Source organism: Perognathus longimembris, chromosome 12 (assembly GCF_023159225.1).
Source record: "Perognathus longimembris pacificus isolate PPM17 chromosome 12, ASM2315922v1, whole genome shotgun sequence".
Taxonomy (NCBI): Eukaryota; Metazoa; Chordata; class Mammalia; order Rodentia; family Heteromyidae; genus Perognathus; species Perognathus longimembris.
In genome coordinates this window covers 47,220,666-47,238,271 of record NC_063172.1, presented here as the reverse complement: position 1 = coordinate 47,238,271, position 17,606 = coordinate 47,220,666, and the positions used below count along the sequence as shown (strand labels likewise).

The window sequence follows — 17,606 nt, the reverse complement described above, 5'->3', positions numbered from 1 at the left end:
CTCCATGACACTGAGGTCATAGATGATTCAAGAAGCAGAAAAGAGTGAGCACACATTCCTGGACTGGGAAGCCCCAGGAGATACTGCTCCCTTGCTATAAAAATAACTTCTGGGCAAAACCAGACAGGACAAAAGAGCTTTACTTTTCCAGAAAAAAAAATCACAAATTCAGTCCTATCTAGATAATTGACACTGGAGCACCCATTGCACTCCAATCTATTACTGCCTGGAAGAAATAATTTAAGAAAAGCACGGCCAGCCAACAAAGATGATGTTGCTTGGTTACTCAAAACCATTTGGTATCATGCTGAGTTGCTCTGCTTTTAAGAAGAGCACTCTTTGTATACACAAGGAACCAGATGGAGAAGACCACTTGAAGCCGTTTTATTTTCATTGTAAATTTGTTTCCCCTCAACATTAACTTCACTTTTGCAAGGCCCAAACAAGTTCAGAGGTCATTATCAAAATATAAACTATCCAGATAGTAATTGTTAAATCAAATATTGAGTATTAGTCTGTCTAGAATAAATTTTCTTTGAAGGACTTTGAGCTGTTATTTAGAAGTAAAAAAAAAAAGAAAATCAGTGTTCTGGCTTCCTGGCTCAGGGCTCCCAGGGTCTGCCTTGAGGCATCCCTGTCCAAGGGGGAAGTACAGAATTTTGGAATAAGACTAATTCTTCCAAACATTCCCTGTGCTTCTCCATGCCGTTGGAAAAAAAAATTATTATCAGACAGCTTTGATGAATCATCTCTTCCATAAAAGCAAGGATGTGTCTGCTACAGAATATTGTGCGGATGGTTGTGAGGAAATGAGTATCTAGCACCTAACAGGTTTCCAATGAATAATAACATTATTTAGAAATTAGGGAGTTGTAGATATCTTCTCTTGTAATTGATAATCTTTCAACTTACTTTTTACAATGAGTCACATAGTGCTGGGAAGGGCCAGGGAGCCTCCAAATTTAAATGTGTATATGTGGGGTTGTTGACTAGGTAGGTCATGGAGTAAAAGTAGTTTGAAACTTCTGGAACACATTTGACAAAAATTAAAAGTCAGTTTTATCTTAATAGATACAGGAAAATGGATTTCTTCTTTTTTTTTTTGGCTGGAGACAACAGAAAAATGTTTTCCTTTCTACTAGGTTAGAACAATTGGCTTAATATTTGATTCTCTTTGGTGATATGTATCTTATCTTACATTCTTAGAAGTTGGATAAGAATAATTAAACACTTTGGTATTTAAGACATCAGTAAGTTAGTAGGTGATGTTTTGTAGGCAAATTTAGTAATTTCCTCTTTATCTGTGGGGATGTGTTCCATAGGCCTCCAGTATATACCTGAAACTATGAGTATTAATGAACTTTATTCTGCTTTTCTCTAAATACATACCAATAACCAAGTTTAACTTATAAATTATGCACAGCAAGACATTCATAACTCACTGTAGATCTTAGCAAGTTAGGACACAATTATTAAGTCAAGGACTTTCACATTTCTACTTAAATGAATCACATTATGGCTTCTCTTTGGCATACAAAAATTGTAAGCTTTCTTTCCATTATTAGGTAAAGGTTTTCTGACCACAAACACTGCAATAACTTTGCAGTTGATCTGATAACCAAGAAGGTCATTATTACATGACTACATAATAGATACTACAACATATATACTCTGGACAAAAACCCCATTCATAGTCTAAGGGAGAAAGCTAATATTTCATTATGCTACTTGGAATTCTATACAATTGCAAACAAAGAAGTAATTTATTTCTGAATATTTCTATTTAAAAGTTATAGACCATAGTTGATGGAGCAAAGTGAAAATGAAGATAGGCCAAAATGGAGAATATTGTATCATTTGACTCCTATACAGGGAAACTTGAAAATCCACTTATTATTATTTAAATTCCAGTTGTCTCTGAACTTACACTTAAGTTTTTCCAAATTTTTCTGTGAAATACAAAGCATGAGGGTTTTGTCCTCAAATGCAGATTAGATTTGTCCAAAAATTAAACTTAGATTTTTCTGTATGTATATATTAAATATTAACATTTAAAATTCAGTTTTTTCCTTAAGCACAAGATTTGTATTAGTGATAGATTTTTAAAATGTTACTCCAATTAGCAGGAGGAAACGAAGTATTTTCCAGAACTTGGTTATTTAAATGCCTGAAAATTGTAACTTGACTTACCAGAATATATATTATTCATATAAGCAGAAGAAAGAATAATGAGATTGGGAAGTTTATGGATGTCAGTACAAAATTGTAAGAATTTTCATTCTCCTGGATAAAGTAAACTAAAGCTCCACACATTTAGTCACTAAACATTGTCTTTGTTGGCAAAACTTGTTGAGTTAAGCAAAGGGTTAGGTGATTAGCAGAATTCAGGTCAAACAAGGAAAATGAACAGTAGAAATAATGATAGAATCAGAAAGAAAGCTACTTGTAGAATTTTCAACTATAGTTAAGTATACCATTATGGTTAAGAAAACTGTTCTTGGAATGAAAGTGTGTGGCTTAAAATCAGAGCTGAGCTGCACCACTTGCTGTCACAATGCAAATAAAGAACACCAATCAGTATCTGGTACAGAGCAAATGATCTTCATAAAGTGTTGTTGTTGGTGATGTTCATTGTGATGATCAATACACTAGTCCACAGGAAAAAAAAGTTGCTGATTTTTCCCACATTGTGATCAGGAAAACAGAATAATTTGGTAACATTTTCAAATGTGAGATCATCCACCAACTGACAAGGTAGAGTAGAATACTGTATAAACTAAGTCAATGGTATTATTTTTGAAATAATATTTAACAAGAAAAGTCAGATTGTGAAAATTAGTAACCTAATTAAATCACCCACAAAGTAACAAATCCAGTTAACAGCAGTTAGTTTTCTTTTTACAGTGCAATTATTAAAGTGAAATATGTCAAGAAGTTTTGCATCATTACTAGGTTTTAAACATTTCATTTCACACAGGCAGAAAAGTACAGATTAATCAGTTTGTTTGAAACATTAAAAGATCCTTTATTAAAATATTTACATCATTTGTAGGAAGGGTGAGACATTGTTGAGGGTTTAAAATGAATTGTGGCCACTCAGAACCACATTCCTTTATGAAGATCTTTGCATAAGCAGCTCTCATTGGACCTGTCTTCAAGTGCAACAGGACCTGACTTGTGAGCTTAAATAACAGTTTCTGATTTTGGAATTTTGTTCTTACTTAAATCACTATCCAGTGAAATTACTTTGACATGTTTCCAAACTATTATTTGGTTACATTTTATTTCAAAGAATGTAAATGCTTTATAAAAATAGCAAATTTTTTCAGAGAACTACTGAGAAACCCTTCCTTCCTGCCTGTCTTCCTTCCTTGCCTGTCTTCCTTCCTTCCTTCCTTCCTTCCTTCCTTCCTTCCTTCCTTCCTTCCTTCTCCTTCCTTCCTTCTTTCTTTTTTTTTTCTTCTACTTGGTTTCGGCTTTCAGTAAACCCAGGTAAACTTTATGGGCTTCCAAATATTGTGGTATATCAGAATCCAGATATAAATTTCTCAGAGAGAGAAATTTGTTTTTGTTGTTCCCAATTCCAGAGACTTTGAGTTTCTAATTTCATGATCTAGGGCAAATGACAAATTTCATTAAGCCCCAGTATCCTGATTTATAAAATTGGAATTAATAATTGCCTCATGGTTTTATTGTGAGGATTACATGATTGTTATCACATAGTTGGCAGACATACATTTATTACTCATTAAGGACTCACAGTCATTTGGCTAAAATCAGTATGTAATCATTGGTATCTAATGTAAGCAAGGCCACATGCTATTGAAGTATGTGTGCGTGCATGTGTGTGTGTGTAGAATCTTGAATTATACTTATCTTTTTCTGGAAGAGATGGGAAGACATAATTTTATTCATATGTATACAGATTCACTAAGCTAATGAGGATTAATGTCTGGAGTGAAGTAGATAACTGAGGGGGCTTTGTACTTAAGAGTCCAGGGGACTTTGGAAAAGTTTTATGAATTCTTACCCTGAGCATCTTTTGTTTCAGTACATAGTGTGTTTGAATAAATGTCTTTTTTTAGGTGACATTGATAATCTAGGAAGATGAAAAGCTTCTCTTAAGGAGCTTGGAATTTATTGGAGAAATATCTGTGCATCATGAAGCCAGTTACCATTGTATCATGATAAATGCTGAAGATATGTGGTAACATAACTGTTTGGGAAATATTTGATATTGTTTTGAGGGAAGAATAAAAGGCTAATGGGAGGAGAACAAAACAAGCATTTACAATGAAGGGAAACAACACTGATCAAGGCTTAAATGTCATAAGCATTTGCCAAGAGGAAGAAGGAGATCTTGAGTGACAAGTTGGATGTTCAACAAGGTAAAGACTATGATTATTTGGGAGTTACTCCTGGATTTATTAGTGAGGAAAAGGATAAATTCTTCTTTCAAGACTAATTTAACACATACTTCTTAGCAAACAAGTTTTGGGGAAGGAACACTTAGAGTCTATTGTGATTGTATTGTTTAAAAATAGATCATTACTGGGCTGGGAATATGGCCTAGTGGCAAGAGTGCTTGCCTCCTATACATGAGGCCCAATTCCCCAGCACCACACATACAGAAAATGGCCAGAAGTGGCGCTGTGGCTCAAGTGGCAGAGTGCTAGCCTTGAGCAAAAAGAAGCCAGGGACAGTGCTCAGGCCCTGCGTTCACGGCCTATGACTGGCCAAAAAAAATAAAAAAAATAGATCATTACCAAACTCAAAGGTTTTGTATTTGCAGTGAAAACAATTAGGAAATTCAGTAATGGTGCCTTGGTGTTCACTTTTATTTTCAAGGTTAATATTGTTTAATTACAATCTCGGGAATCAACCAAAGATGCTACTGCCTCAAATATTAAGTACACATAATTGTTTTGAAAGTATAAGGATTGTTTTTATGATTTTTATTATTATTTTAAGTAGTTGTACAATGAGGTTTCAATTCAACAAATCAATTTCCGAATAATTTATAAAACATCTTGATGCCTAGCATTTTTGGATTTTGAAGATAATATCACATTGTACTTTCATTTGTATCAGTATTTTGTCTTAGGATTATTAATTATAATGTTACATCTTCAAAAGAAGCAAGAAATTTACCCTGCATTGCATACGTTAAAATTAGGGCTGTGATTTATACTCAAGATCCTGTATTCTTATGAGACAACTCTTGTTGAGGTATCAGGTTGGAAAGGCAACGAATTTAAGGCAGGTAGGATGTTGTCTGTTGAAAATGTCTGGAAAGAGAATATGGAATACAACTTGCAGAGGGGAGGGAACTGGGGAGGGAGAAAGGTTGGAGAAAAATGAGGAAGGAGGTAACAAGTTTGATAAGAAATGTACACACGGCCTTATGTATGAAACTGTAACTCCTCTGCACATTACTTTGATAATAAATAAATTAATAAAAAAGAGAATATGGAAGAAAGAATAAGAAAAGACATGACAGGAAGTGTTATAAAATGGAATAGGCAGCATTTAATAATTCCATGTGGAGAAACAAAGCATCAAAGTCAATCCTGAAGTCTAGATTTTTAAAAAACTTTTTTCTTCATTGTCAAAGTGTGGTACAGAGGGGTTACAGATTCATATGTAAGACAGTGAGTACATTTCTTGTTCAACTTGTTACCTCCTCACTCATTTCCCCCCTCCACCTCTCCTTTTCCCTCTCCCCCCCCCCAAGAGTTGTGCAGTTGATTTACACCAAATGGTTTTGTAAATATTGCTTCTGGAATGGTTTGTCTTTTTGTCCTTTGTCTCTCAATTTTGATATTCCCTTTCTCTTCCCCAGTTCTAATACCCATATCAACAGTATAGTGGTAGCGGGTGTACAACCACAGGAAGGGAATACAAGAGAAACAAAACTGAACAAAACAATCAAACAAACAAACAGATGAGATAAAAAATTAGAAAGTACAAAAGGTATGGTTTCACATGGCTTCTTGATAATAATTACAACAGTGGTATAACTCTTATCTCCGTAATATGGAGTTCATTTCACTTGGCATCATCTTTTGTGATGATATGGGTGTAGCTATTGAGGTATTGCGACCTTCTACCATGACTAGCCTAATTATAGCTATTCTCTATGAGGGACACCATAGGGTTTATGTTTCTTTGGGTCTGGGTCACTTCACTTAATATGATTTTTTTCCAAGTCTTTACATTGCCTTATGAATGGGGTAGTGTCATTCCTTCTGATGGAGGCATAGAATTCCATTGTGAATATGTAACCACATTTTCCTGATCCACTTCTCTGTTGAAGTGCATCTAGGTTGGTTCCATGTTTTAGCAATGACAAGTTGTGCTGCGATGAACTTAGTGTGGTCTTTGGGTAGATGCCCAAGATGCTGCTTGGTCATAGGGGAGATCTATGTTTAGCCTTCTTAGAAACCTCCACACTGCTTTCCAGAGGGGATGAACAAGTTTGCATTCCCACCAACAATGTAGTAGGGTTCCCTTTCAGCCACATCCTGTCCAGCATTTGGATTTCCTGATAATGTACATTCTTACTGGGTCAACACCTGTAACAAACTAAAACTAGATCCCTGTTTATCACCCTGCACCAAAAACAATTCCAGGTGGATCAAAGACCTATAAATAAAAGCAGATACCCTGAAAACACTACAAGAAGGAATAGGAGAAACTCTAGGACTCCTTGGCACTGGAAGAAACTTCCTCAACAAAGGTCCAGAAATGCAACACATCAAAGAAAGATTGGACAAGTGGGACTGTATCAAACTGCAGAGCTTCTGCACAGCAAAGGACACAACATAAACAGCAAGTCCACAAATTGGGAAAAGATCTTTACCAGCCATACAACGGACAAAGGCATAATATCTAAAATATACACAGAACTCAAAAAATAAATTCCTCCAAAACAATCAAAGAACCAACAGCCCTCTCAACCAATGGGCTAAAGATGTAAAAAGAAACTTCTCTGAAGAAGAAATGAGAATGGCCAAAAATCACATGAAAAAAGTGCTCTACATCACTGCCATAAAAGAAATGCAAATCAAAACAACATTGAGATTCCACCTCATCCCAGTATAGAGGTTGTTTTTGCTTTTTTTTTAAGAGTTGTTTCCAATAACAAGGAGCAAAAATAAAAAAATATGCAGTCATGTAAAAATTGTGATTCAAGTTATTGGTTGAACTTATCAAACTAGGGTATTCTTGCCAATTCTGTTCTGGACACAAATTGAACAACCAGAATAAAATATGAATTTATTTCCTGATGACTTGGACACGGTGTTCAGGTATCCCCTCAAGTGCCTGGTGGTTGTTTGGCTCTCTCATACTTACTGTCATGTAATGAGTTTTATCTTTTCTTTTGGGCTCTTTGGTGAGTAGCAAGATACTCACAATACAAGATATATTTTATTGCCTCTAAATAAAAAATTCTCTAATGTAGACTTGTTCAAGTCATCTTTCCTGCTTTCACATTTTGCCAATATTATATTCATTTTGTGTAACTAATCATTGAGATTTAGATCTAAACTTGCCACTCCTTGGCTTCCATTTTTCCCACTGCTCACTATAAGGTAAGGAAATATAAATACTCAACCTGAGCTCCAGATGGTACTTAAAATTTCTCTTAGCCATGTTGTTTTAGCCATGTTGTAGTTATATTGGATGTGATTAGAAAGGTGCGTATAGAATGCTGACTGCTTTTCACTCTGATGTCCACTACAGAAACTGCCACTTTGGGAGCCAGGACCTGTGAAGATGAACTTATAGAGCAGCAATTGAGAACAACCTCAGGTAATTCTTTCCTACTAAAAATTGTGTTTTGTCCTAAATGATATTATTTATGTAACAAATGCTCCTTAGAATTGCTCTGATTAGGTCTGACCATATACCTTTCACAAATAAGTGGGAAGCAAAACCAAATATATTTTATATTTAGAAGTACAAATTAAGTGTATTCTTATGTATATGAGCCAGAACTAGGGCTTTAGCTCAGGTTCCCACTGTCACTTGGATTTTTTTTCTTGTCTGGTATTGTACCACTTGAGTTACACCTCAATTTACAGATTTTTGCTGGTTCATTGGAGATAAGAATCTCAGAGACCTTTATACCCAGGATGGCTTGAGCCAGAACCCTCAGATCTCAGTCACCTGAGTAGCTAGGATTATAGATATGAATCAAGAGCACCCAGTTAAGTGACTAACTGGAAATGATCAAAATGGAAAGGTTCACATTTTTGTGCCCTCTCTTCCTACACACACACAGCTTTCCACTTTATTACAATCTCACATGTATGTGGTACATTGATTATAACTGATAAGTCTGCATTGACATAGTTATCAGTGAAGGACCATCATTTACACTAAGGTTTACTCTTGGGATTGCACATTTCATAGTTTTGAATAAAAGATTAATAGCATGTATCTATCATTATAATATAATAAAGAGTAGTTTCTCTCCTTAAAGATATATGTTTAGCCCATTCATTTTTTTTCTCGCCCCACTAATTCTTCACGCATGAAAGCCACAGCTTCTTTATTGTCCATATTTTTGGCTTTTTTCGGATGCCATATAATTGGAATCATACAATATTTCATATCTCCAGATTATCTTTATTCGATAAAAATACGTTAAATTGCCCATGCCTTCAATGTCTTGAGCTATTTTTAGTTGTGTTATTCATTTTTCAAATATTGAGTTTTCATAGTTTATACTTCAGGTAGTATTTCTTTATTTAATAGTTCCTTGCTATGGTTTGTTTTACAGTTGACAGTGTCTTTCATAAAGAAACATTTAATTTTAATGACATCATGCTTATTAATTATTTCTTCAATGGTTTGCATATTTGGAATTATTATTTCAAATCCCAAGGTTTAAATTTTTTTCCTATGTTATGATGTAGGAGTTTAAAAGCTATGTTTTGCCCTTCAGTCTGTTAATTCATCTTGACTTTATTTTTTCTAAATAGTGAAATGCTAGTGTTGAATTCATTTTTGTGCATATGACTATCTCAAGCTTCTTAAAAGAACAAGTAATTTCTAGTTTGTGAAGTCTCGTATCTACATTTCTACACTATGTTATTTCACTATAACATTTCAGTAATTAATAGAATTGTTGGATTTTTGTGTCACCTTGTCAGAATATTCATTAGTCTCTCTGTGTGCTTTGCCTTTGTATATGTTTATGTGAAATGTGGTAGAAACATCTTAGCTGCACCATATTCAGATAATTTAAGATGAAATATATCAACTTTACTCTGCCACACTTCAGTTATTCCTGCTAAATAAGTATTGCCTCAGTTGCACATTCATGTAATTGGAATAAGATTGTATATAGAAAAAAATTGAAAACAAAAGGTCAATTAAATCCATAATGCTGTAGTGGAATACTTTCAAAAATGTTTTAAAGTAAACTATCCCTTTAAAATAAAATCATAATTTCCCTCCTTAAAAATTCCAGGTTTATGGGGTTGGGGATATAGCCTAGTGGCAAGAGTGCCTTCCTCGGATACACGAGGCCCTAGGTTCAATTCCCCAGCACCACATATACAGAAAATGGCCAGAAGTGGCGCTGTGGCTCAAGTGGCAGAGTGCTAGCCTTGAGCGGGAAGAAGCCAGGGACAGTGCTCAGGCCCTGAGTCCAAGGCCCAGGACTGGCCAAAAAAAAAAAAAAAATTCCAGGTTTAAGCTGGAGTTTACTTTTACCTCTGCATGCTTCATGAAACTGTTTTTGTGAGCTATTTCCTTCTAGGAAAGATCATTGTAAGACAAAGTAGAATAAATTCAGAGCCACTTGCCAGTGACTTATTCCTGTAACCTTACTTACTCAGGAAGCTGAAGTCTGAGGATTGCAGTTCAAAGCCAGCCCAGGCAGTAAAGACCATGAGCAACTTATCTCTAATAAAACAAACAAACAAAAACCAGAAGTGGAGCTGTGACTTAAGTGGTACAGTGCTAGCACCGGACCAGCATAAGCAAATGCACAGACATGAGCATGCGCACATGCACGCGCGCATGCACATACACACACACACACATTCATTCTTTCTTTCTCATCTCAAGCCAATAATAACCAATAAAGGTTATTTAAATGACTTTATAGGTCTTAAATGTACGTTTTATGATTTGGGGAGGATAAGGGGGAAGCACAGAAATGGTGGGACAAAGGGTGAACAAATGCAGCAGTGATACTTACTAGACACAATACTGAGAATGAACTCTACAGTTTGTGGAAGAGGGGGCCACGAGGGGAAAACCTGGGAGAAAACTGGAGAAGAGGGGACACTGTTCAAAAAGAAATGTACTCATTACCTGACTTATGTAACCATAACCATTCTGTACATTAGTTTTGCAATAACAATAAAAATATACCAGTCTGAAAAGAGGTCACTCCCCTTAATTACATGTTCTTAACTGCTTTTTAAATGAAGATTGAATCTGTGAGTCTCTAGATTTATATATTCTCATGACTCTAGATGTTTTATATGAAAGTCACATACAAAAAGTAGAATTCTGAGAAACCATTTCTTTTGTGTTTTACTCATTCCAACTTATGCTAATAGGCCACAGACCTACTTACCCAAATGGCAAAACTAAGAAACACCGGTTTCATTCAAAATATTAGTGTCTTCTACGTACCATGTATATAGGTATATAGACAGGTATATAGACAATGTAGATCGGGTGCCCTTCAGCTTACTATAATTGTGGTAAAGGATGAGAAAGAGGTGATATTTTGAAATAGAAGTTCTTAATGTATAAACCTCTCATAAACAGCATCAGCACAACCTAAAAAGTTTGTAAGAATGGAAGTTCTTGGTTCCCCATACCAGATGTATTGCATCAGAAACACAGGAGATAAGACTAACAATCTGCAGTTTTATAACTCCTGAGATGATAGTGATTGACTCCTATGGAGACAGAGGACTGCCTCAACCTGTGCACAAGAGTCGATGTGCTTGCTACTTTACAAGCAGTAGTAAGGGCTGGGAATGTGGCTTAGCGGTAGAGTGCTTGCCTTGCATGCATGAAGCCCTGAGTTTGATTTCTCAGCACCTCACAAACAGAAAAAGCCAGAAGTGGTACTGCAGCTCGAATTGTAGAGTGCTAGCCTTGAGGAAAAAGAAGCCAGGTACAGTGCTCAGGCCCTGAGTCCAAGCCCCAGGACTGGCAGAAAAAAAAATACCAGTAGTAGTAAGAGAAGTTGCCTAAGGAAGTGACAACTGAACTGATTGTGGAATAATAGGAATGAGGGGCCAGTTATAAACAGTCTGGGGAAGAATATTCCCTCAGATGAGGGGAGGAGGGAGCACTTTACATTCCAAAATGAAAAAGAAGGCTAATGTGAGGAAAAATTAGTAAGTGAGGAGGACAGGATCATAAGATGGGGTAGCAAGCCAGGCAAGGGCCTCATCATTAGCCATAGTAAGGAAGTGATATGTTTTTCTAAAGAAAAGAGCTAATCATGCCAAGCAGAAGAATGGCTTGATTTTTACTTGATTTAGCCAAATAAATAATATAAAAGCAGAGTAGGTCTTTTCTAATTAGGGCACCATAAATAAAGACCTAAGAAACCAAACATCCTAGCAAGGAAATTGTATATACTGGTATTAGAACTAGGGAAGTGAAAGAGAATATCAAATTCGAGAGACAACGGATAAAAAGACAAATGACTCCAAAAGCAATACTTGCAAAATCATTTGGTATAAACCAACTCAACAACTCACAGGGGGAGAGGGAAAGGGGGAGGGGGGAAGGGGAAAAGAGGGAAGAGGTAACAAATAATATAAGAAATGTACCCATGGCTTTACATATGAAACTGTAACCCCTCTGTATATCACTTTGACAATAAATAATTATTTTTTTAAAAGTAGATTAAGTACACACCTCAAATATTTTGTAAGGAGAAATAATAAGACATGCTGTTGGATAGGAGGCATGTGTGAGAGGAAGAAAGAGATGAGTCAAAGATTGCTTTGTGGTCAGTGGTGGTATTGTTAAGTAAAATAGTGAACATGGAAGGAAAATGGCATTAAGTATCATGTGCAGATAACAAAGAAATTAGTCTGACCTATTAAGTTTGACATGTCTTTTAGATGCCCAAGTGGAAAGATACAACATAAAGGTATGTTTTGAAAGAGATCATCTAAGGAAATTATAGAAGTCAAGAACAGGAGTCAGTACAAACTTTGAAGACACCTCAATATTTAGATGTTGTATAATGGAGGAGGCCCCAGCAAAGGGGAAAGAGGAAACTGAGAATCTGCAGTAGCCTGATTACAATAAAATCCAGTTCAAGGAAAAAGAAGTAGTAACATCTGTTGAACAAAGGAAGAAAATTAGGAAGTAACATGTGGGATTTCACATTATGGAGAATATAGGTAATTTTCAGGAAAACAATTAGTATGTTTAAGGGAAGACCCTAATTCTCCCTTTTTCACTTGCTCTCTTTTTCTTTTACTTCAGTAGCTGGAAAAATGACTTTATCTCAGTAGAGAAAATGTAAAAAGAATAAAAAATCAAAACCACCGAACTAAAAACAAACCTCTCTTACATTTTATTGAAGAGGAATAGAGAAATGAGATAAAGTCTGAACACTTCCTTTTCTTTCCCCAATTTTGCTTCCAAAATTTAATTCAGTGTTCCAGCTAACTTGTTTTGCTGATCTACAATAGTTCATAAACTTTTCCAGAGCCTCTGACCCAACAATAAATAAAATAATAACTATTTTCAAAAAGTTTACACATTAGAATAAATCAGCAACACAAAGATAATTTTCACATACAATGTTATTTTTTTTTCAATCAATACACACGAAAAAAGAGAGAAAACTAACCTAGATAGATAGAAGTATATATACATATATATACATATACATATATGTATACATATACCCATATATGTACATATATGTATATATAACTTCTGGGAGAAGAAAACAAAGAATACCAGTAGTAGTAATAATGCAATGATATTGTTTTAAAACTCATTTTTACTAGGCTCTCTGCAGACTTTCACAAATTACCTCATAATTTGTTTATGAATATTCATATAATTAAGTCCAAGTTTCAAATGTTGAAACTGATATTCCTCAAGCTGGATAAGAAGTAGTAGGATATAGTCACTGAAGAAAAATAGAGATGCAAGTTTTCAGGCCTTACTACACCAGAAACAGTACAAGTGGAGCCTATCAATTTGTGTTTCAGCATGTCTTCTGGGATTCTTATGCTCTGAAGTTTAAGATTGTCTTCAAGTATTAGTTAGTAGGCAGGATACAAAGCAAGCTGAGACTAGGGTGCAGACAATGATCAGATGTCATGGATATATTCTTAATACACACAAACATACACACACACACACACACAAATATAATTGAGCTTTTTCTTTTAATGTGATAGAAGCCATCAAAAGATTTATGTAGATTAGATGGAGAATAGATTTTGAGTGGAGTGAGGCTGAAAAAGGAGAAGATGGAAGAGTCCGGGAGACAATTCTCACAATCCAAGATCAGTACATAAAACTGTACATGTTTTACTTACTATCTTCTACTGCTTCTTTACATCATCACTCTACTTACATGGAAGCTAATTAAGTTCATGTGTCCTAGTGTTTTAAACATGGTAAGATGACTTTATACCATTATACTCTATATATGCATAAATTACATCATCATACATACATCAACTGATCACACCACACCCTACAGATATGTATAATTACTACCCTAAAGTATGTAATGGTTTCACAGAACATTCAGGAGAAAGGTTTCACGACCTAGCTGTACATTGGAACCAGGAGCACAATTATCTGGGGCTTACAATAGGGAGATGAACCAGATTTGCTTAGAAATTGTGTATTATAACATGTAGGATAAATTGGTAGTCTTTTTCCAATTACTTTTATTATTTAAATGAAAATATTCTATCCTTTTTTTTTTTGCCAGTCCTGGGCCTTGGACTCAGGGCCTGAGCATTGTCCCTGGCTTCTTTTTGCTCAAGGATAGCACTCTACCACTTGAGCCACAGCACCACTTCTGGCCGATTTCTATATATGTGGTGCTGGGGAATTGAACCCAGGGCTTCATGTATACAAGGCAAGCGCTCTTGCCACTAGGCTATATTCCCAGCCACTAAATGAAAGTATTCTAATCTAACTACTCAAACACTTTTAAATATAGTTGATGTGTGGGTATATAGTAATTTACAACATTACCATTTCAGGCTGTTTAAAATTCTGTGGGATGTTAATTGTACCATATTTCTATAGTGTAAATAGACAGCATTTTTTCTTCTTGCTATTATTGTGGGACATTTCAAAACAAAAAATGTCATTTTCTGAATATTTGGAGGTTCTTTTGGAAACTAATGTATATTTTAAGCTTCAGTACATGCATATTATAAAAGAATACTTACAAATAGGTATTCTGTTTTCTGTATCCCATGAGACAAAAAGATCATTACAAATGCTTTTGCAAGCTGGGTGCCAGTGGCTCATGTCTACAATCCTAGCTACTCAGAAGGCTGAGATATGAGGAGGGTGGTTGAAACCAGCCTAGGCAGGAAAGAGCAAAGTCCTTGAGACTATTATCTCCAATGAACCCTCTCCCACCCCCTGCAAAAAAGTCAGAATTGGATCTGTAGCCTCAATAGTAAAGTACTAGCCTTGAACAAAAGAAGCACCAGGACAGAGTCCAGGCCTGGAGATAATGCCCCAGGTGGCACAAAAAAGATGCAAATGAGAGCCTGTTGCCAATGGCTCACACCTGTTATCGTAGCTACTCAGGAGACTGAGATCTGTGGATCTCAGTTCTTCAAAGCCAGGAGGGATGGTTAAGAGAAATCCAAGGGACTTTTTCCTCCAATTAATCAGCAAAAAGCTAAGAGTTGACATATGACTCAAGTGATAGAGCAATACACACACACATACACAAATGCACACATCACCCAACATAATACACACACACACAAATGCAGTGCTTTAAATGCAGCAGTATTTTGAAAACTTATCACTTTTTACTATTGCTGCATGTAATATAGCAGAGAAGATATACCGATGAAAATGAAAACTGCCATACCATTTGTATTTTGTAATTTATGTATAGATAAAATTTATGTATGTATACTTCTCAGTTCTAAAATCTTCTTTAATATATTTAATGTTACTTTTTTCTATACCCATCTTCTGTTTTATGGCACTTTATAATTGAGGAAATGTGGTACTTGAAAGTTAGAATACAGCCAATCCTGTCCTTAGCTTCAAATCCTAACCTCCAGCTTTCCTAGAAAAAGTGGTTTCTGCGCATTAGCATTCTTTACAGTCTATTTATATAATGAATGTCAAATTGATTTCTGAGGCTCTCTTAGAGAATGAAAGTGACCTTTTATTCTAACTTATATGAAACTTTATGGTGTGTAGAAGTTAGCCTGTGATTATTTTTTGCATGATTAAAAATTTGCAAAGTTCTTTTGGCTCCAAAGAGCCTACCTGTAATAAACAGCTTTTACCTTTAAACCACAAAACAGGTCTGAATTGCTTAGGCATTAGAGCTAATTGCCTGCCTACTTCAAAGAAAGAACTGAAAAAAAAAAAGAGGGGGAGGGGGTCTAGTCATAGAAGCCATGACATTGGAGGCAAATCCACCACTAACTGTTATGAGTTGTGGCTTGGAGGAACTCAGCAAAGTTATGGCCTCAGAACTGCTGTTTGCGATTAAGTTGATGGGGAGAGTCTATCCCACAATCTCTCCCTGCTGGGGACACAGAGCCTTTGTTCACATTCAGATTTCTCAAACTGTTGCCAGGGTCAAGCTAAGGTCAGACACCACAGTGATGTATAGGAGAGCATGTCTGGGAATTTCTCTCACACTTAAAACACATACCAGAAAATGAAGAAGACCTTGCAAAATCTGTTCAATGAGACCCAGATTAGACTGGACCTTCTTGTCTTTTAGGGCCTTCATAATTTTCCTTTTCTTCTCCTGACACATAATGTTTTATTAATGTGAGTTGTGATAGCCCTTATAATTTTATGTCCCCTCAAGATAAGGATGCTCAGTAGCCACTCTGACACTTCATTTTCCAGACATGGGGGAAAAAGTCCAGTAAATCGGCTCAAAGAGATCTTGCTTCCCTTCCCCGAGATGAGCCAAAAAAGTAATTGTCATGTGCCTGACACTGGATACTGTGCCATGTGTGTGCGATGGAAAGGGACATAGTCTAATCCAGCCATGATCACAGCCTTCCAGATTCCCAGATCTGTGTCAGCCACTACACCCAACAGCTGGGCTCAATGCTGGGAAGAGAAAGCCTGTGTTTGAACAATAATTGTCACTGCTGGGTGAACACAGGCTACACTCAGAAAGAGACTTTTTTCTCTGCCTCTTTAATGTAAAATTTCCCTGGGTGTTTGCCCAAACAGTAAGCATTTCTTAAACCCATAGATGACTGAGTACTTAAACAAGGGTCCCCGCTCTAGGAAAAAACTGGAATAAGAGGATTTATATAGTGCCTTGGAGGATTCTCAGTTGAACCAAACTTTGAATGTATTAAATGTCCTTGTTTATCCCATAGCTTTTTGGAGTTTCCTATGGGGCCCAGAACCATCTCCTCTGTTGTTTTCCTGATCACAGAGGGCAATACATAGCTGGCAAGTGAGACTTTAAAAAAGAGATTTTTTTTTGTGCTCAGCTGCTACATATGACAGTGGATATTTCATTCTGCTGTCAGAATGTTATTAATAAAACATGGGGTGTGGAAAGGGCCACGATTTCCCCTTTCAATCACTTTAGTATTTGCAATGAAAATTTTATTCAGTGTGTAATTTTCAGTTAATGCTTGACACTTAAAATGTCCGTAGCAGCATTTTGTATGGTTGTTGAAGGGTTAATTGTATCATGTTCTCTGCATAAAAGCTCTGCTTATCAAAAGCAAATAGAAGAGTGTATGCAAATGGGGTCTCAATGACCTTTTGCCTTTCCAGGGTTAATTTATATGGTCATTAAAGATTTTATGAAATTGAGCAGCCTGGTGCTTCAAATCCCATTTTACCTTTCTCTCCTAATTTATGTAATTCCTACCTGAACCAGGGAATATGATTTTTATTTTTGTGTGTGTGCTTCAATGAAAACAGCATGCCATGCTGTGGGGAGTTGCAAGTCTGGTTATCTGGCATTATACTCAGATTGCTAAAAATTCATTAAAATGTGACATCAGCACACTGAGAGACAAATGATCACAGGATGAAAGAGAACAGTGGGCCTTTCACGGATTAGTGCTGCACAACCCCAGCATAGAGGCTAACTGCATAAACAGATTAATCCACCAGCAGTGGCATAGCTAAGATTTACAGAATAATTAAATAGGTTTGAGTTACTATGAGGATTTCCATGTAATCTAGCTGGTGTGAACCCGTGAATGAGGTGTGGGGTGATGCAGTTGTAGAAATATACCTTATTATGCACTAGACTGTGGATAGCTTCCCCTAGTTTAGAAAATACTTCAATGTAACTGAAGTTTTAAAATATTCCTCTAGCACAATTTAAAGAACTAAAATTTAAAGAAATTTGGGGGTCTAAAGACAGGAGAAAC

At 36.0% G+C, this 17,606-nt stretch overlaps 1 protein-coding gene across 3 annotated transcripts in view; it reads left to right on the top strand.

Moving 5' to 3' along the window:
* Positions 1-17,606, top strand: part of Zfhx4 (zinc finger homeobox 4) — a 188,788-nt gene that overhangs the window by 147,091 nt on the left and 24,091 nt on the right. For all 3 annotated transcript variants that reach the window (XM_048358503.1, XM_048358504.1, XM_048358502.1), the window contains exon 5: positions 7,747-7,815. In XM_048358503.1, the coding sequence (XP_048214460.1) occupies positions 7,747-7,815 (69 nt within the window). The remainder of the gene's footprint in view (positions 1-7,746; positions 7,816-17,606) is intronic.